General features: G+C 42.7%; 1 protein-coding gene across 5 annotated transcripts in view; it reads left to right on the top strand.

Annotated features, from left to right (window-relative positions):
- The window catches only part of VTCN1 (V-set domain containing T cell activation inhibitor 1), a 56,173-nt gene that overhangs the window by 27,319 nt on the left and 6,802 nt on the right, over window positions 1–22,052 (top strand). For all 5 annotated transcript variants that reach the window (XM_008508069.2, XM_070607671.1, XM_008508068.2 and 2 more), the window contains exons 2-4: window positions 6,872–6,936; window positions 17,535–17,882; window positions 20,481–20,759. In XM_008508069.2, the coding sequence (XP_008506291.1) occupies window positions 6,872–6,936; window positions 17,535–17,882; window positions 20,481–20,759 (692 nt within the window). The remainder of the gene's footprint in view (window positions 1–6,871; window positions 6,937–17,534; window positions 17,883–20,480; window positions 20,760–22,052) is intronic.

A 22,052-nucleotide genomic window follows, 5' to 3' on the forward strand; every position in this document is an offset into this window, starting at 1 on the left:
GTGTTTAAAAATTTCTTTTCTCCTTTTATAGAAAAAAAAAAGAGAGAAAATTTTGGGATAGGCTGAAATAAATGTTTTCCATTTCAGCATTCCTTCCTAAACCTAGTCACTTGGTTAGTTTATGAACAAAGCAATATGTTTGATTTATTCAAATATTTACTTGATTTACTCAAATATTCTACTTTTAATTTAAAGGTAGAATTTATTCAGATGAATCACACGTTTGCTAACTTAATCTAGTTTTCAGAGTTTTAATTATTTATCAGTTACACAGTGGAGATAAGCTGATGATCTATAAAGAATGTGGTATCTCTCGGTTCAGTCAGTATCTGAGAGGGAGGCAGAAACTGGAGAACATAGAAACCATTAATGTTTGGATCCAGCAAAGAGCCCTTTACGTCTTCCAGAATGAGTGCTCTGCCCCGTGTAGCAGATTCAGAATGTCTTCAGAAATGGAGTTGGAGGAGATACGCAGGGTGGGGATAAGTGGGGCCTTCTGAACTTGTGGCCTTCTGCCCGACAGGACTTTCTCTAGAAGTATGGCTCTTAGGAACACAGACTCAAGTTGGACTCCCCGGGTTTGAGACCTGGCCTCCCACTTTCTAGCTGTGAGATCTTGTTCAGTTACTTACGGGAGGCCTTAGTTTCCCCACATGTAAAAAGGTCGTGATAGGAGTACTTACACATAGAATTGTTGTAAGGAATGAAGGCGACACTGCACGGGTAGCGTTGGCGCACAGAACAGGCCAATCCGCGTTAACTCTTGTTTTCTCACCCTCATGGACCTCTGCTACAGTGCAGGTTTGTCCCTAAGACAAACTTGCACCACCCTAGTTTATTTTCTGGTAATTCAGTAATACAGTCTGTCTGCTGCCATATATGTTTCTATAGTGCCGATTAGGTCATACATGGTTGGAAAATAGGGGGAGGATGACAGTGGAACATGGCAGCTGTGTTGGTTCGCATGCGTTTTCCCAGGGCGAGGGGAGCTGAAGTAGAGAAGGAGAATGACAACTTCAGTGGAAAGGCTCTGTGGCTTTCGGTGCTTTTTTTCTTTGAATTTAAATGAACACTAGCACTTGGGGCTCCCTCCGCAGAGAGGCGAGGGCCTCTCTCTGATACCACAGCCCTGCCCATCCCAGTCTGCCCTTCCCCCTGTAGCCACCTTCACAGCTACCTCACTGGCTGACAGCACCCTGGGTCAGAGTTTCCACTCAACTGTTTCTGTGCAAATTCAATAGCCCCTGAACCAGCTTCAGGTCCTACAGAGCCAGCCGCCTGCTTTGGCTGTCCAAGTCATCTCCTGAGGTACCACTATTGTTTCTGTTAGTGGACAGATTACAAGGTCACACAGGTTTGAGTGATCTGCCCTTAACCCTATTTTTTCCCCATAAGCTCTATTCCCCTTACAATGGGAGGTTTTTCAGGAATACACACACCATGTCTTAGCAGACATGCCTAATTTCTTCCAAGTGCTGCAGAAGGCAGCAGCAGCTGAAGCAGAGACATGGGCAGGAACGGGACAGGGCCGGCGTCGGGTAGTATAGAGTGTTGGGCAGAGTCCCAGGCTGCAGGCTGATCCCGGCCCGGCAGGCTCTGAGCTCTGCAGCCCCTGAAACACCCTCTCCCAGCCCAGAGCACTGAAGTGTGAGGCTTGGGTTCTGACTCCATCCAGTGCAGCACAAATGACCACGGTTCTTTGTCCTTCTGCCTTGGAGAGAGAGTGTGTAGCAGCCCGAATTAGCCAAGTATATTTCTGAATAAAGCTTTTCTCTTTACTTACTTTGAAATATGTTCATGCACAGGCACTTCAATTCTCCCTATTTCTCTCAGATTTAAATACCTCCTGCGTCCCTAGAATTCCTGTGAGAACTCATTCTTCTCTCTACTGAAGCCCTGACCACAGCTACCTTGTGTTATTACAGTGGGGTGTGTGTGCACGTGTGCACGTATGCCCATATGTCCATGCATGTTGTTTGTGTATGCGCAAGCATGTGTATGTTTTCCCTCAGTTACACTCTAAGCTCTTTTTCTTTTTAAGATTTTATTTTTCCTTTTCCTCCCAAAGGCCCCTCCCAAAATACAGGGTTGTGTATTTTTAGTTGTGAGTGCTTCTAGTTGTGGCACATGGGACGCCGCCTCAGCATGGCTTGACGAGCGGTACCATGTCCATGCCCAGGATTAGAACCAAAGAAATCCTGGGCTGCTGAAGCAGAGCGTGCGAACTAAACCATTCGGCCATGGGGCCGGCCCCAATGTTGTTTTGTTTTGTTTTGTTTTTGAGGAAGATTAGCCCTGAGCTAACATCTGCTGCCAATCCTCCTCTTTTTGCTGAGGAAGACTGGCCCTGAGCTAACATCCATGCCCATCTTCCTCTACTTTACATGTGGGACGCCCACCACAGCATGGTTTGCCAAGCAGTGTCCGCACCCGGCATCTGAACCAGCAAACCAGGGCCGCCAAAGCAAACTTAACCGCAGTGTCACTGGGCCGGCCCCTACACTCTAAGTTCTTTGAGGTCAGGCACCCTGTTACTTCATCTCTGTATTTCCTCCATATTGCCCAGCACGATGCCTTTCACATTGGAAGTACTTAATAAATGTTCACAAAATGAACCAATCCTGCAAAAGCATTGACTTTCACGTGGGCCCTTTTACAAGGAGGGTCTAACGAATATGCACTGTGAGCTCCACTGCAGGGGGGCAGACATAGCTCTGCATTAAAAATCTCCTGTGGCACAGTTATGGGAAATTATTCTGGGGAAGTAAAAACCAAAAAGCAATGTAAGAACAATTTATATGAAATATTTTATTCATCTTTTTAAAAATTTAATAAGCAGTGACAGCAATGATTTAATCTGGCTGCTCTGATAGTGCCTGCCTCTCGTTCCACGCTCTGGAGTTGAGCTGCTTCCCAGGGCAATACCAGTTCAGAACAAGCCTCAAGGTGATTCCTGCTTAGATAGGAGCTTGCTGACAAATGGCAGGGCTCTGCTTCCTCGGTGAGGGAAACACGGAGGCCTGGGTGTGAGGGAGATGGGCTCAGCCGCTTTGGCTGAAACACACAACTCCACTGTCCCCCTTCTGTTGGTATGCATCCATGTAACTGTTCAGTGTCTTTGCTGTCCAGCCCCCTCCTTAAAGAGGGTAGCGGACAGCATATGTGAAGGCCGGTGGCAGTGGCCATCTACGATGTTCAGTGTGGTTGGAGGGCAGCATTCCAGTTGGGAGAGGCAGGGCTGGAGAGAGAGGGCAAGACTCCCGTTGAAAGGCCACGTGGGCTACATCAAAGGTTACGTTTTTGTCATGAGAGAAATGGAAAGGCACTTGAAGTTTTAAGCAGAGGATTGTTATGATTAGTTTTGTAATCATTCTTACAGTCAATCTTCAATAGCTCAGTAGCTGAACCAAGGGGTAGTCCCCACAACAATTTCCACCACTGCCACTAAGTTAGAAGAATGTGCTTGTTATACAACCACAGCAGAAAAACAAGGAGAATAGCTACTACTTATGGAAGCTTCCTAGGTGCCAGGCACTCTCCTAAGTGATTTTTTAGGTGTTAACTCAATCTTCACAAGAAGGGATGGGAACTTGAGGTCACACAATTAGTAAGTGGCGGTGCTGGGACTTGAACCTATGCAGTCTGGGTTGAGAGCCACACATGTGACCACAGCATTATACTGCCTCCGTGATCACCCTAGGCCCCACTTCCCACTAGGCTGTCTCCCCTAAGCCGCCCCTACGTAGAAATTCTGAAGTCACCACTGATTCTGGTGGTGTGAAGAATGGGTTGCAGAGGTCCCGACTGGAAGCAGGGATAACAGTTAGGAGAGGGTTGCAGTAATGCTGGTGAGACATGGTGGTGACCAGGAGAAGTGGTGACAGAAATGGAAGGATATGAGAGAAATTAAGGCGATAACAGGACTTAATAATTCAAACCAATGGGGAAATGCACACTGAACACTGAGTACCAAGCCTGGTACATGCTATTTTTGATGTATCAAAATGCTATGATATTTTTATAATTAGTTGGATTATTCTCCAGGTTTAAGTCCTGGCTTTTAATAATAAACTTACAGCAAATAGCCACAAGTTAACTTTTTTATAGTAAAAAAATAATATATAAATAGCCCTTTATGCAACATTCATTGTCAAATTTGATCTTGAAACAACCCTTTTGTGTTAGTTTGCTAGGGCTGCTGTAACAAAGTACCACTACCTGGGTGACTTCATAACAGAAATGTATTGTCTCAGTTCTGGAGATCAGCAGTCCAGGTGTTGGCAGGGTTGGCTCCTTCTGAGGCTGTGAGGGAGAATCTCTTCCATGCTCTCCCGTAGCTTCTGGTGGGTGGGCAGTCTTCGGTGTTGATTGGCTTATAGATCTCTGCTTTCATCTTTACATGGTGTTTTCTCTGTGCATGTGTAAATCTGTGTCCAAATTTCCCCCTTTTACAAGGACATCAGTCATACTGGAGTAGGGACCCACCCTACTCCAGTATGACCTCATCTTAACTAATTACATCTGCAAGAACCCTATTTCCAAATAGAGTCACATTCTGAGGTAGTGGGGTTAGGGGTTAGGACTTCCACATATGAATTTTGAACAGGTACACTTCAACCCACAGCATCTTTACAGCAGGTAAGGTAGGAATTACTCTTATTCCCATTTTAAGGATAAAGAAACTGAGTCTCAGAGGGATAAGTTATTTACCCAAGGTAAGTGAGTCCCTGGGTCACCAATGCAAGTCTGCTCTCTGGCTCAGTAGCCGAGGAGAGGCAGCCAGTGCCTCTTGCTAGGGGTTTGTCTAGGGGCCAGCCCGGCGGCGCAGCGGTTAAGTTCGCACGTTCTGCTTCTCAGCGGCCCCGGGGTCACCGGTTCGGATCCCTGGTGCGGACATGGCACCGCTTGGCACACCATGCTGTGGTAGGCGTCCCACGTATAAAGTAGAGGAAGATGGGCATGGATGTTAGCTCAGGGCCAGGCTTCCTCAGCAAAAAGAGGAGGACTGGCAGTAGTTAGCTCAGGGCAAATCTTCCCAGAAAAAAGAAAAAAAAGAGTCTGTCTAGCTGTTCTCACACACTCGGACCAGTAAGAACTGAGGCCGCACTGAGCTGTGTGAAGAGAGGGGAAGTGGTCAAGTGAGATCTCCTCTTGTAATTGCAGATGCCCTGTTAGTAAAAGGTTCATGTCGCTTATTCAATCGCAGCCCCCATGGCTGCGCCTCCCAAGGGCTTGACCTCCGGGAAAAGTGTTTACTCAAACTGTTTCTTGTAAGTCTGTTGTTTCTCTCTGGTGGGCCCACCCCTGAGCCCAGGGGAGCTAGGTACAATGAGCCTGTTCAGGGCAGAAAGTAAAATGCCTCATGCTTCCCTTTTCTCTCTGTAGCGTCATTCTTTGCCTCCCTGCGCCTTTCTTTTGTCCTGCCTGTTGAGTAGCATCAGTGTGGGTGTGGGGAGTGTGTGAACTGCCAGCAATGAGAGAGTGTGGCCGGGGCCACCTGCCTGATGACTGAGGCACAGGGCAGGCAGCAATGGGCAAGCTTCCCAGGAACCGTTTTGCCAACACACCAGCTCTGACCTGGGCCTTCTGTTCTGCCTGCGTCACTCTCACAAACTAAGCTGGTGTCCCCTCATGGGTTCCGCTGGGCAGAGAGAAGGGACACGCCCCATTTAGGAGGCTCCAGCCTTGGGAGGCAGTGTAGGAAGTAGTCAAGTGCAGATTCCAGAGACAGATTCTAACGCCAGGTCTGCCACTTACCAACCATGTGAATGTAGGGAAGGTACTTAATCTCCCTGGGTAATTTCCTCATGTGTAAAATGGAGATGATAGATCTGTTAACCTCATAAGGTTATCAAACGGATAAATGGTATAATCCATAAATGGTGCCTGGAACATGTCTGCCCCGTAATTCTAGCGCTCAGTAGACGCAAGCAATACTTCCCTATTTGTTTATTTCCCAAATGTCACTTGTTAATCTGTTCATTGAAAACTAGCAGGATGCATATCAAAAAGTTAACAGTGGTTGTTTCTGGATGATGGAATTACCGGTGATTTTATTGTCCTATTTTGGGTTATTTGTATTTTCTAAACTTCCTGTAACAAATATGTATTAGTTTTTTAATAAGAGAACACAAACTCCTGTTGAGGATCTGTGGGGTGCGGGGGACAAGGGAGGAGTGGGCACAAAGTGAAGATACAACCATCGTCCTCGGTGGAGTTTAAAGTCTGTGGAAGGAGAAAGACAGGTAGATTAGTGATACAAGATGGATGGGCAGTAATGCTCAGGGTGGGCTGCGTATGAAACAGTCCCCCTCAAGCGGCACCTGGCATTACAGAGATGTCATCAGTTTTGCCCCAAAAGTCTTTGTTTATGGTGTTTCCTGATCTGGAAATAGGAAAGTAAAATGATGCATACAGTTGGATAAAAGGCCACTCCTGGGGCTCGTCCCATGGCATAGTGGTTAAGATCAGTACACTCCACTTTGGCAGCCCAGGTTCATGGGTTCAGATCCCAGGCGCGGACCTACACCACTCGACAGCCATGCTGTGGCGGCAACCTACCTATACAGTGGAGGAAGACTGGCCTAGATATTAGCTCAGGGCTAATCTTCCTCAAGCAAAAAAAGAAGAGGATTGGCAACAGATGTAAACTAAGGGCTAATCTTCCTCAGCAAAAAAAGGCCACTCCTTGGGGATGGAATTGTTGAGATTCCTTTCTAAGGTACCTGTTTCTAGGAAGGGGTTTACGTTGAAGAAAAGTTGAGATGGTTTATGTGGCACCTCCTACAAATGACAGACATGAACCCAGGTCACAAAGCAGCATGCCAAATGGAATGAAGAAGTAATTTCCTGTTTCTCTATCTCTCCATAGCATTATTAGCATCATCATTATTCTGGCTGCAGCAATTGCACTCATCATTGGTTTTGGTATTTCAGGTACGTGATTTCTTGCATTATCACTATTCATCTACCCCTCACCATTCAGCCCCCAATCACTCAGTGTGGTCGCATGGAAAGAGCACAGGGTTTGGACCCAGAAAACCTCAGAGTAGACCACTGGTTCTTCTACTTATTAACTGTGTTCTCTTCGCGTTAAGCACTTAACTCCTCGGGCCTCAATTTTCTCATCTATCAAGTGTGGGGAATAATGTCCACATCACCCGGTAGTCGAGAGAATCAAATGGGATGTTTGTTAGGGTGTTCTCTCTACCAGTCCATGCTGAAGATGTCATTCTTGGATCACAGGTAAAATGCTGCACTGAGCCAGTCCATCAGTGGTTGATCTGGGTAGATGATTCCTTCGCAAAGCAGCTTCAGCTGAGATGCTAAAGAATAGCAAGCCTTTGTACATGGGGGTCTTGGGTAAGAGAACACTGGTGTGACTGCTGTACCATGTAGGAAACAGGTGCCATCGTGGCATGGATGGTCAGTTTTGGGATGCAGCTAATTGATGTCAGTTGCAGGAACAGGCTTCTGTTTCCTCTTCTGTGTAGGCCATGTCTCAGAAGCATCTATTACGGGTGCCACTTTAATTAAGACATTGAGCGAGTTAGGCCAGCAGCTGTTTTCTCTGAGGCAAGTTGTTTGCTCCGTTTCCCTTAAACTGCCTGACTCCAGCCAACACATTTATTTTAACTTAGTCTGTGGCCAAAGCTGTCACTTCATAATTTTAGTTTTTATAGTTCCAGCTGCCTTTTCTCTCTGTCACCCTCCTCCAGCGGGTGTGCTGCCACTAAATAGTGGTCACAAGTCCTAAACAAAGAAAATTCACCGTAGATGTGTTTGCCTAGAAAAGACGTTAGCACTCTTCCTCACTTTCTTTATTATGAAAGATATAAATATTTTTTGTTTCAGCCCTTTTTCTACTGGCTTATCTGTCTTTTTCTTTTTGATTTGTAGTAATTATTTATATATTCTGGATGCAATTTGGTAATACGCATTGCAAAATCTCTTGTATTCTATGGCTTGCTTTTTCACTCTCGTAATGATGTCTTTCAAGGAATAAAAGTTCCTAATTTTAACAGACTCATTTATCAGACTCATTTATCAATCTTATCCTTTATACCTGGAGCTTTTTGTAAACTGTTTGAGAAGTCTTTGCCTATCCCAAGGTCATGAAGATTTTCTTCTGGGTTATCTTGCAGAAGCTTTATTGTTTTACCTTTCACATTTATATCTATGACCCATCTAGAATTGATTTTGTGCATGGCGCAGGATAGCAGTCAAGATTCACATTTTCCATCTGGCTACCCAGCTGACCCAGCATCATTTATGGAAAACATTGTCCTTCCCTCACTTCTCGCCCATGCCATTTTTGTTATAAATCAAGTATCCAAATGTGTATGGATCTGTTTCTGAACTCACTAGCCTGTTTCATTCTAATACTCTTTTATGATTCATTTTCTCTTTATGTTATTTTCTCTCTTTTCCTATTCCTAATCTTGGGCATTTTATCTGTCTGTCTGTCTCTGGCTCTCTTTCATCTTAAAACAGCTTTATAAGGTGTTACGAGCATTATAGTAGTTTTGAAGGAACTAGGTTTGGTTTTATTTTTACTTTCTCTGATTGTTTTCTTACTTGGTTAATTTTGACTTTTATCTTAATTCACGACCCTCTTTATGCTTTGTTTTGCTGTCTTTTAATTCTTTTTCTAGTATCTTAAAACAAGCACCACAAAAGAGTATGTCCAGAAAGCCAATAAATAGCTTTTAGGAGATACTGCCATTCAGTTTCCCAAAGTGATTTACCAATTTCCTCTTCACCAGAAGGGTGTGAGAGATCCAGTGCTCCACCTCCTCACCAACACCAGATGTTGTGGAATCTTCTTGTGATTTTAATTTCTATTTCCTGGTGCCTGAGGAAACTGAGTACATTTTCATATGAGAAAGATAACGTTGAGCTGCACAGCCAGACACAAGACAATAGATTCTGTATAATTTCATGTACATAGTCCAAAAACAGGCAAACAAATCTCTGCTGTTAGAAGGCAGAGTATTGATTATTACCCCGGGAAGAGTGAGAGGGTAGCCATTAGGAAGAGGTATGAGGGGACTTCTGGGCGGCAGGAAAGTTCTAGTTCTTGGTGTAGATGGTGGCTACATGAGATGAAGTTGAGATTATTGAAACTGTATTGTTACGATGTGTCCATTTTTATAGATATACGTGTGTTATACTTTAATACAAATATATACACACATATATTATAAATACATATATAAGGCAAATATTTTGGACTCTTTTAAAGATATCAAAGTGTACATTTGGGTACCTTCTTCACTAATGCTTAACCCTTCCTTAGTTATAATTTACCCTATTCTTAATCTTACTTACCACTTTGAATTAAAACTCTAGTGTTTGCCCTTTACTCTAAATCTTGGCGACTAACCCTTTTGGGGCCCAGGGCTAAAGGACTTGGCATCGGGGCCATTATGGAGTTATCCTTTGGTTGTTAGCGGCTCTGACTACCCTCGTAAGAATTTACACTCTGTGACAGCTTCCCTGTGATAGTTCACAGTTTTGCTACTTATACCTCTTCCTGTTGCATAGCTATGGTGACCTCAAGTATTTAGCTCAGTTCCTTGAATACAGAGGGTACTCCTCAAGTGCTTTCTAAATGGACAAGTGGATGGATGCATGGAGAGGTGACTACATAGATAAATGTTATAGTCCATTCAATCCAGCAATATACCACAAATATTAAAAGCCTACCACCACTGAAGAGGTTTTTTCCCTCTTATTTCACAGGGTGAAACCTGGTTCTTTTGGATAAAATGGACCATTTATTAGTTTAATACTATTTAGTTGGATTTTTCTCAACTCATCCTGTATTAAAAGGACCATAACCATTACTGAGAGGAATATAGTATCACACTCAATAAAATTGATAAACTCAATATAAACTCAGTATAAACTCAATAAAATTTTAGCTGGTTTAATACATAAGACAGTGAAATTAAGCAAAGAGCATTAAGTAAAGGATGATGATGGTGATAATGATGATATCTTTTGAATCCTTTCTATGTGTACCTCACTGTACTAAATAACTTTGCATACATTATTTGATTTAATGCTCACAACAAATAGGAGATAGATATTATTACTATGTCCTGATAAGAAACTCTCTTAAGGTTGCATGCAGCTAGCATGTGGGCACAGTTGTGTTTCAAGCCCTCGTAATTTGCTTCCAGAGCCCACACTTCTGCCCACCACCCTTTGCCGATGATAACATTCACGCAGAGTTGTAGCCGAAGAAGGGTGCTTTTTGGTTTGCCTTGCAGGCATTATTCCTTAGACTATAGCTTTTATGGAGGTAAAGATCTTCCTAAATACCATAGAGAAAAAAAGTCTATTCCTTCTCGACTCTCCTGAAGCCATACATGCCACCTCCTCACAGCCATCCTACTCCTTATTTAATACAGGCCCCACAAAACACAAAATGCGTTTGAGATGGGTTGTTTGGAAGAGAGGTTGAGGGGCTCTCATTATCTCCTGGTTATAGGACAACTTTTGTGGATGACCCTTCAAGAAGGAGGGAGCTACAACGGAAAGACCCCTGACTGTACTTAGCCCAGTTCCTGTGCCATCACTCACTCACTGGATGACTCTGAACAGCTCTGTGCAGTGGAAGAGTTTAGGAATAAGACAGCAATGTTCTGATCTCAAGTCTGATACTAACTGTATATCCTTTAGGATATAACTTAACTTTCCACGAACAGTTTCCTCACTGGTAAAACAGTCAGAGTCATTGTGGGAATTACATGAGAAAGTGTTTGTAAAGTGCCTGACATACATGTGTAATAAATGGCTGCCACTGTTATTTATATTGATATCATCAGTGCTATTAATAATAACTTGCTAGTATTAGTGCAATTTACATAGCACCTCCTAAAACTCGCACAATTTCCTCACCACACCAGGGTAAGCCGCCTCTGAAGTTAGGGAGGACAGGCAGGAAGCTACCAGACATTGCCTCCTAATAATGCTCCATCTTCAGACACTGGATAAGCCAATCAGGCATGTGCTTATGGCACCCAAACGGGAGCATTGAACAAATGTTTGGAAAGAATCTGATATTTCTTTTAAAAATTATAGTCATCTGAGAAAATAAGCAGCTGTTGGCCTTTCTTACACTTGCTTTGATTTTTAAGTGTTTTTATTTTTACATGAGATGGGGATACGATTATGGTGGGCAGGCTCTCTACATATCTCAGTCTGGCCCTGGATATCAGCAAAACATGGTAGAAAGAGTGCGGGATTAGCACCCAACAAAATGGAAATTGATTCTGGTTCTAAGACTTGCTAGGTATGGGGCTTTAGGCAAGCCATTTAATCCCACGAAGCTTCTTTATCCTCATTCATAAAATGGGTATAACGGTAATTCTTGCCTCTCATGGTTGTGATCAAGGTTAAAATGAGTCACTAGACATAAAGCACTTAAAGTGTTTCTTTCCTCCCGTGCTCTGAGCTGCAATCTTTCCAAATGATTCTGGTTAATAACGGTTATCAAGATCATTGATTTAAGGTTTAACATGTGGCAAGTCAGGTACTATATTAAATTCTTCACCTGTGTTGTAGCATTTAGTCCTTTCAGGGACCCTCTGAATTATTATTACTACTATTATTATTATCTACTGTTATTAGCATCCCCATCTTACAGATGAAAAAATAATGCAATAGGAAGTTAGAAAACTTGTCCAAGGTCACATATCCAGTGACTGCAGAGCTGGGACTTGAACCCAGACAGCCTGATGCCTGTGCCATGCTCTCAAACACCACGCTCTACTGCTGCTTCCCCACGTTGTTCCTTTATCTAGCCCAGCCCAGCATCTTTTCTAATTTCTTCTCACAGGAGCAACAGTTACAACAACCCTGCCCTCTTTTCTGGCAAGAGTGGTGCTCACAGGTGCCACCCCAGGCTCCACTGGTGCAGTGTAAGCCTATGTGTCTCCACCTTTGAGCCATGCGCTATCATGCCCATCTGGACAGCTGGATTCCAGCAGATACTGAGTGACCTTCTGCTGAAGGCTTCTAGCATGCTCTCTATGCTACTGAAATCTACAGAACTTGTCTTACGGAATTATTTCAAAGGAAAGTTCATTTGCCAGGTTTTATCTAGGGGTGTTGGTCATCCCAGAATCATAATTTCTGTAAAGAATCCTTGCCTTGTGTTACCTGTAATCCCACTTTCCAAGATATTCCTGCTCCTATGATGGAGAGCAATTGAATAATGCTTGCCCTGTGTGAAAACAGAATGGCTCAGATTTTAGCTTTCTCTCCTTCGACAGCTCCTCTTTCCCCAGGCAGAGAGAGCTGTGAGAGTAATTAGTTCACACGAGCTAGAGAATTCATTTTCAGTAAGCAGCTGGGTCTTCCAACTTTAAAGGGTTTGGTGGAATCTTAGAAGCCAATGAAATCCTTAAACTTTGTGCCTATTTAAATTAACAGAATTCTCTATCAATACATAGCTTTCTCTAACCCATCTCCTAGAGCCCTTTTACCCTTTGGCTCAGGAAATCACACAAGAATCCCTGGTGGTTAAGAGGCCTGGAGAGTCATACCAGGCCAGACTGTGTTTCCTAGAACATAGCTCCTTGAGCCAATATTTGTCTGCAAGTTTGAATACAGATTTCTTTTTTGTGAGAAACAGTGTTTATACGCTGTTGCTTGCAAACTAAATTTCATTTTATCACTTTTAACCATCATTTATTCACCCAACAAATAAGGATTTATTGATTGCTTTCTGGGTGCAAAGCAATGATTAGATCCCCAGGGGTTTTTCAGTTCTCACTGGCCTTTATTCCTCCTCTTAATTTGATCTGGGGAGGGGATTTAATCAACATTATACTCATTCCATCTGTCACATCTTTAATGCAACCTCGAGTGGGCTAGAGCCTGCGGTGGGTCCCTGGGGCACTCCACAGCTGCCTACTTTTAGTCATTAACTTCTCTCAGAGATATTTCAGCAAATTCTCCACCTGTGGGCTCAAGGCCAACACATTAAAATTAATTTGGTAGCACAATTACTGAACTAAGACATGTCATTATCATTTCTTTCTCTCCATAAACTGTGCTAATCATGTATTTTTTCTGAAAAGTAATTTTTCAATTCAACTTTAATGGCACTTTATAAACTGCAATCAAATTTACCCTTGCTCTAACATAGCTACATTTGCTCCACAATTTTATTGAGAATCTTTGTGTGTTTTCATTGCCTTCTTTTTCACTGGCTCACATTTCTCCAAAATTTACACGTGGTAATGCTGCCAAATGTTCCCCACTCCTACAATCATTTTGGATAGAACTGCTATCTCAAACAGTGCCTTGATTTCTACTGATTTCCATTCATTCATTCATTTATTCATCTGCTCAACACATAGCATTTTCCTCTGTAGAAACATAGCACTAGGCACTCGTCTTAGTCTGCTCAGGCTGCCGTAACGAAATATCACAGACTCGGCAGCTTAAACAACAGAAATTTATTTCCTTACAGTTCTGGAGGCTGGGAAGTCCCCCCCAGCCTCCAGGTGGCCCCATCTCTAAGGCTTCTATCAGTGGCCCTCTGGCCTATTGAAACAGAGGCAATGGTCTCACCCTTTGAAACCAAGGAGGCAGCCCTGATGATCTCTGAACCACCTTTAGGGTTATTCTTCCCTTTTCTGGAAGAATAGCAAGTGTTCAAAGCTGAATAACTCTATGGTCCAGTCTTGTAGGATCTAAGAAGTCTGACAGCCTTCCTTCAATTTTATCTCGTTTTTTCTATCCCCTTTAGTTTTTCTGTCCCCAGAGTCAGTGTTTCTGCTGGTTTAGCCCCATCCCTGTTCCTGGCTTCTGCTGAGGTAGCTTATCAAGCTCGTAAAGTCCTGCACCTATGATCTCCTCATCAAATGGTTGTTCAGCCACACCCTTAGTGTTCCCTTCAGTACAGCTTTCTCATTTTTGCAATATAGATAGGCTGAGAATTCTCCAAACCTGTAAGTTATGGTTCTTTTTTATTTAACAATTCCTTCTTCAATTCACCTCTCCTTTCTCATGTTTTACTATCGGCAGTCAGGAGTAACCAATCTGCTCGTTCAACACTTTGCTTAGAAATCTCCTCAGCTAAACATCCAACTTAATGACTCACAAGTTCAACCTTCCACAAAACACTAGAACACAGTTCAGCCAAGTTCTTTGGCACTTTATAACAAGGATTGCCTTTCCTCCCATTTTCAATAACATACTCCTCATTTCCATCTGAGATCTCATCAGAATTGCCCTTAACACACATATTTCTAACTCTTCCAGCCTCTACCCACTACCCAATTCCAAAGCTTCCTCCACTTGCTTAGGTATTTATTACAGCTGTACTCCACTTCTTGGTACAAAAATTTCTGTTAGTGAGGGTTTTCCAGAAAAACAGAACCAATAGAATGTGTGTGTATGCAGAGAGAGAGATTTAGAAAGAATTGGCTCACTTGATTATGGAGGCTGAGAAGTCCCAAAATCAGCAGTCAGCAAGATGAAGACCCAGATGGCTTAGCTCCAGTTTGAGTCCCAAGGCTGGAGAATAAGGAGAACCAGTGGTCTGGTACCAGTCTGAAAGCCAGCAGGTTCAAGACCCGAGAAGAGACAATATTTGAGTTCAAGTTGGAAGGCAGGAAAAGACTAATGTCTCAGCTCAGAGCAGTCAGGCAGCAGGAGTTCCCTCTTAGCCTTTTTTTGTTCCATTCAGGCCTTCAATTGATTGGCTGAGGCCCACTCACATTAGGGAGGGTGATCTGCTTTACTCTGTTTACTGATTTTTGAATACTAATCTCATCTAGAAACATCCTCACAGACACACCCAGAATGCTTGGCTGAATGTCTGGGCACCCTGTGGCCTGGTCAAGTTGACACACAAAATTAACCAACACAGCATTATAGGACTTAAGCAAATATGCTTAAGACAGTTTCTGCCCTAGGAAAGCTTACAAATTAGTGCCAGAGATAGACGAGAGACAAGGCAGAGGGAGACAGCTGCTATAATAGCTGTAATAAAGGCAAAGGAAAGTGTTAAGGGAGAGTAAAGAGAGAAGCTATTAATTTTGTCTTGGCAGATCAAAAGGGGGTTTCATGTGAGGGCTGCCATCTAAACAGCCTTGCATATAAGTAGAATTTGGATAACTGGTGATAAAAGAGAGGAGGGAACTATAAATTGTGGGTGCAAGATGAACAGGGGTGTGAAGATGCATAGTATGATTGTATAACCAGCTCTAGCCTGGAATGTCTTGGATATCGGTCTGTGCAGTAAAAATAATTGAAAAGCAAATTAAATCTTTAAAGCAGTGTTCAAGAAAATGCCAAGGCAGGGGATGCGGTTTGTTGCATTCATATTACATGGCAAAATTTTACACTATCCTCTTTCATAATTTCTCTCCCAAATCTCCCACAAGAATGGCCATGCATGGCAGCTGCTCCAAAGTCTCTCTCCTCCCCACTCCAAAACCTCCAAAACCCAGCCTCCCAACCCAGCCTACGCACAGGATTTTGTTTTCTCTGCCTCTTTTTTTTACCTATAATTTTTCCTCCATCAGTAGCTCTCTGTTCTTTCTAACATAAATCCATCTACCTTAGCTGCTCCAGTTTTGTCCCTCATCAATTACTTTCATCTACTTTATAAAGGCCTAGGAGCCAATTAGATAATTCCAACCCCTTATAGGCTGGAAGAAGTGAGACGCCAAGGATATCCTTATGTTCATAATGTTTACCTCTTATATTTGAAAAATAGCATGTATGCTTTGCTTATATATTTTTCTGTTGAAAGCAGAAAATCGACAAATCACTTGATATATATAGATAGTATAGACTATGAAAGGTTTGTGGGAAATAAGGCTGAACAGGTATCAATAAGAGCTGATATCCATGGACCATTTCTTAAGTGCCATGCAGTATTTAGCTTTGAAGGCCATGCTGGTTAGTCTCAACTTTACTCCACAGCCCTTGGGAGCGATGGAAGACTAGTAATTAGAAAACTGACATGTTTAGATTGTACTTTAAGGTCTACCTGTAAGATTAATACATGTGAAATAGATCGGATGGACGTAAGGATGAGAGGCAGGAATACCTACAGGGAAGCTGAGAAGTGCTCAGCACCCATCAAGTTGGACTTTTTTGGCTGTAAGAAACAGAGGTTTGTGCAGGCCACTTTAAAATACGGTGTTTGCTTAAAGGATATTCAGAGATCGGAACAGGAACTAGACCTGAGAACTCTTGGGGTCTAAAGCAGCCCTGGCGATAGAGCGCTCTTCTCATTTTTCTCTCTCATCGTCTCTCCTCCACACTTCTCTGCGTCGGCTCCACTCTCCTCTTTGGCTCAAAAAACCATCCTCACCTTATCCTTACATCCAACCCACAGAAGGACCTTCTCAAGAAGATTCAGTTAATTAAATCAGCCCTACAGGTGTCCTCAGTCAGCGACCTCCAGTGCAGAAGGAACAGCTGGCCAATCCTTCACAGACTGAGTGGGCTGTCTGTCGGGCAGGTGGGGAAGAGGCAGTGGACATGGCTGGCACCATAATTAGTATTTCTACTGGTTGCATGCTTGGAGAGGAGGGAGTGGCTTCTATCTTGGGCCAAAAATCAATTTAATTAAGTACCATTCTTTGTTATGCCATAGCTAGCACTATAACGTTCACCAAGCCACTTATCTTCTCTACGCCTTGGTTTCCTCATCGTTCAAATGGAGATGAAAGTAAAAGTGACAGCACTTTAGAATTTAACATTCTTTAGAATTACTAGCCACATTTATTTAACATGAGCTTTCACTCTGTGCCATTTCTGGTTAACTAAGAATAACAATATATTATACAATGTGTAATAACAGTTTGTAAACCAAGTCTCCATCCATTTGATTTGATCTTCACAGGAACCCTTTAAGTTAGGTAAGACAGATATCATGACCTCCATTTTTCTGAGATCCAGAGAGGTTACATGACTATTAAGTGACAAAGCCAGGACTTGAATTCTCATCCTCATATCCAATATGTTCTCCTCTTGCTGCCCCTCAAGATTTGGGTTGCTTGGGGCTGGCCTGGTGGCATAGTGGTTAAGTTCACGTGCTCTGCTTCAGGGGCTCGCGGGTTCGGATTCCAGGTGCAGACCTAGCACTGCTTGTCAAGCCATGCTGTGGTGGCAACATCCCACATAAAACAAAGGAAGATTGACATGGATGTTAGCTCAGCAACAATCTTCCTCAAGCAAAAAGAGGAAGATTGGAAACAGATGTTAGCTCATGGCCAATCTTCCTCACAAAAAAAATAATAAAAATAAATAAATAAGACGATTTGGGTTGATTGGTTTCAAAAAGCTATCATGTATGGCAGATCTGCTGTAGATATTAAAACTATTGTCTTCCTGTTCTTTTTATTCTTCTTGTGTCTTCTTTTTTTATGCCTCTCCTATTCTTATATATTTCTAATTTATTACAGAAGTCTCTGTTTGGCTTCTAGTAATGGAGGGTTTGGTTGTCGAAGTTCCAGAGCTTCCCTTGGAGCTGACCCTTGCTTCCTGAATTGCAGGCAAACACTTTATCACAGTCACTACCCTCACCTCAGCTGGGAACATTGGAGAGGATGGAATCCTGAGCTGCACTTTTGAACCAGACATCAAACTTTCTGATATTGTGATACAGTGGCTGAAGGAAGGTGCTATGGGCTTGGTCCATGAGTTCAAAGAAGGCAAAGATGACCTGTCAGACCAAGATGAAATGTTCAGAGGCCGGACAGCAGTGTTTGCTGACCAGGTGATTGTCGGCAATGCCTCTTTGAGGCTAAAAAACGTGCAACTCACAGATGCTGGCACCTACAAATGCTACATCATCACTTCTAAAGGCAAGGGGAATGCTAACCTTGAGTATAAAACTGGAGGTGAGTTACTTTTGAAGGGAGGGAAGGAAAGTGCCAAAAGATATTTGAGGCTAAAGGCATGGATTGCTGATGAAACATCAGCTTATGCTCATGAGGGACCAGTATCACACAAAGGCCCTCCAAATTCTGCTAGCAGCCATCCTTGCTGTCCTAGACCCACACCAGCTCCGAAGGTAGCCCACCATGTATAATATTAGGTCTTCAAATCTTTTGTTCTGGACACTAGCCTCTTCTGAATTTTCAGGTATGTTCCTTGAAATATTTTGCCAAAATAAACATAGTCTCTTTTATGGTAGCCTCTGGTATTGCTAGTAAGAGAAACCTGTAATCTGTTCTGAGACTCTTCTATGCTAAGTAGGCCCGAGCCCAAGTCTGAAATCAGTACTTCCAGGAACTCATGACAACGGGACACATTTTAAGAGAAGTTCAAAGGGAATTTACCAAAACAATATTGTCCTATAAACTCACTAATTCTCCCCCAATGAAATTCACCCTTCCTTACCAACTCAATTTAACATGACAATAGAGTGACTTCGGAATTCAGGGGAAGAAAGATACCACATCCAAATACATAGGGAGGGGAAGGGATGGGAAAGACCCCGTGGAGAATTTGGCCGCCATTGAGAAGAGCTTGAAGGACAGGCAGAAAGTATCCTGAAGCCTCCCAGCCAAAGCTAGTCTGCACAGGCCTTTCTTGGACACCTCATAACATGTGTATGTAATGGTTTGAAGCTTAGATCTAGAGCGAGACTTGGGCAAGTAGATGGCCTGGGCAAGGCACCCTTGCTGAGTGTCAGTTTCTTCATCTTAAAATGGGAATTAATAGGGTCATGTCAAGGGGACACTGGAGCCCACTGAAAGGGATTCCAATAGCTGGAACAATTTGAATAAAAAAATAAACAATATAGTATTAAATTATAACTCTAAGTATAAAATAAATACACATGAGTCCATACTTACATAAATATAAGGGAGATGAAACAAATCTTTACAGATGTATTTAGGTCCTCCCCCTTCAAGAGGTAGAGGTTACTCCCCCATCACCACCACACTCAGGGTGTGTTAGACTTAGTGAGTCCAGCTTCCAAAGAAACCTGGCAAGCAGTGCCTCAGCCAGGTGATGGAAGTCATGCTGATAGCATGCACTCTCTGATGTGATGGGCTGTGCAGGGCACTTTACCTCCTATGGTCTTCATCCTCTCCAAAACCCATAATCTCAGTCTAATCGTGAGAAAAACATCAGACAAATTCCAACAGAGGGGCATCCTACAAAATACCTGACCATTACTCCTCAAAACCGTCAAGGTCATGAAAAACATGGAAAGATTGAGAAACCATCACAGAGCAGAGGAACCCAAGAAGATATAACAAATAAATGCAATGTAGTATTCTGGATGGGATCCTAGGACAGAAAAAGGACATTAGTGGAAAAATTGATGAAATACAAATAAAGTCTGTCTTTTAGTTAATAGTAACGTACCAATGACAGTTTTTCAATTTTGATAAATGCACCATGGTTATTTCGGACACTGACATTAGGGGAGACCGGGTAAGGAGTATACAAGAACACTCCATACCATCTCTGCAACTTTTCTGTAAATCTAAAATTATTCCAAAATTAAAAGCTTATTTTTAAAAATGGAGATAGCAACAGATATCCCTAGGACTACTGTGAGGATCAAATGAAATAATGTCTGGAATTTGGTACCTGGCAGAGGGTACACCTTCAATAGATGGTGGTTCATTGTGAGGTACACTCAGTTTCTCACGTCATCTCACCTCCTCTGCTAGACAACAGGCTCTTTAAGGGCAAGGCAAGGGCTTTCCTTTCACCACTCACTCAGCACCAGCATCGTCCCAGGAAAAGGAAGATGCTAAATAAATTAATCAATTGTATCTTACCATTTTGGCATAATAAGCATTTTATAGTCAAAATTCCGGGCCTTAACATTTTTCCACAAGTGACCCTCTACCTAGATAGAGAAGGAAGCTAGTCTTTCAAAATGCAGTGACCTCTCCAGTAAGAACTGTTTTAGGAGAAAACAAATGCCGGTCTCTATCCCTGAATACCAGGGCTGGACCGTCTCCACCCAAGCAAACTCCAAATCCCCATGATAACAAGGCCTGGGTATGGAATTTCTGTGGGTGACAGGTGAATGCCGTTTGTCTCTTCCTTCTCTGTTCCCCGCCCCCTGACTTTATCCTCCAGGCAGAAAAATACATAAAATCCAGGAGGCTTCACAGGTGCCTGGGAAAATGCTCAATTTCCCTAAGGGATAAACGTTTTTGTGATCACTGGAACTCCTCTTCCTTGGAGAAATTTATCTGTTTTAACAATTATACCTAGAACTTAAGTTCTTAGAGTTTGTGATATTGGTCAAAGGATTGTGATGTATAGCAATACTACGGCAAATCATTATTTGCATCTACATTACAATGGACCATACACGGACAGCCCACTGGACAAGTACTGAGTCAGTTCAATGGTGGAAATGACTGTTTTTAAGACCTAGCACTTCAAAGTTGCCTTATGTTGCCTTTATGTTGCCTTATCTGTCTGACCTTGACATCTGCCCCTTTTAACCTTCAACTCTGCAGCCTTCAGCATCCCAGAAGTGAATGTGGAATATAATGCCAGCTCAGAGAGCTTACGATGTGAGGCTCCCCGATGGTTCCCCCAGCCTACAGTCGTCTGGGCGTCCCAGGTTGACCAGGGAGCCAACTTCTCAAAAGTCTCCAACACCAGCTTTGAGCTGAACTCTGAGAATGTGACCATGAAGGTTGTGTCTGTACTCTACAATGTCACAATCAACAACACATACTCCTGTATGATTGAGAACAACATTGCCAAAGCCACGGGGGATATCAAAGTGACAGGTGAGTTCCTCCACCTTTTTTGTATGGATTTATTGGGGGGAGAATCAAATCTAAATTAAAATCTAATTTCTTTAACAGATATATTATGTACCAGGGTACAGAAAGCTCTAGAGTCCTTGAGACCTTGATGACAATTCCAGCTGGGACTATAGTACGTAAGAAGAAGACTAACACAAAACAATGTTTTTGGCATATAGGTCAAAGACAGCAATCAGGCTTCATTTTGTATGTCTTCTCATTGATAGGCAGTGGTTGCCTGGAAAGCAGTGCTTACAATTCTGAGCCTTACTCAGGAGGACTGCTTTGGTGGAGCAGTGGGGAAGCCACAATTATTTGACATCTTTGATATATTCAGGTCATGATCTAAATCTCAAGCCCTCCAAAACTGGTTTGGTTCTAGCCTGCCTTTGAGAAGTTTTTCAATCTGAAGACTAAAGGTCTTACGAGTCTGATTTAGTCTTATTCAAGCCTTCTGGGACTGGCTCAAGATCCCACTAATACTGGCCCATGATCAATCTGAAAGCTCTAGATTGAACTGGCACCCTAGTCTCCCTGCAGTGCTTTAGTGGATACACAACCTATGGTTGAGCTAGTGTTAAGAAAATGCACAGACTGAATTATGACTTTTAAGACCATACCTCCCAGGGCTAAACTGAATTCAAACTGTAGAGAAAGGAGTATGTCAGGAAAACTGCTGTCTTAAATAAAGTCTAGTGCCAAGCAGAAGACCTTGTGTATTGTAAGTACACTATAAATGTTTGCTGAATTTAACTCAATAAATCATATTTTCATCAGCTTATTTTTTTATTTAAAGTTATATATATTAAAAGTCAATGGGGGGCTGGCCCTGTGGCCGAGTGGTTAAGTTCGCGCACTCTGCTGCAGGCGGCCCAGTGTTTCGTTGGTTCAAATCCTGGGCGCGGACATGGCACTGCTCATCAAACCACGCTGAGGCGGCGTCCCACATGCCACAACTAGAAGGACCCACAACAAAGAATATACAACTATGTACCAGGGGGCTTTGGGGAGAAAAAGGAAAAAATAAAATCTTTAAAAAAAAAAAAGTCAATGGCACAGGAGAAAATATTTGCAAATCATTTATCTGATAAGAGGTTTATATTCAGAGTACATAAAGAACTCCTACAACTCAACAACAAAATAATCAAATAACCCAGTTAAAATATGGGCAAATGCATTGAATAGACATTTCCCCAAAGAAGATATACAAACAGCCAACAAGCATATGAAAAGATGCTCAACATCACTAATCATCAGAGAAATGCAAATCAAATA

This window comes from Equus przewalskii, unplaced genomic scaffold (assembly GCF_037783145.1).
Source record: "Equus przewalskii isolate Varuska unplaced genomic scaffold, EquPr2 ChrUn-13, whole genome shotgun sequence".
Lineage (NCBI taxonomy): Eukaryota > Metazoa > Chordata > Mammalia > Perissodactyla > Equidae > Equus > Equus przewalskii.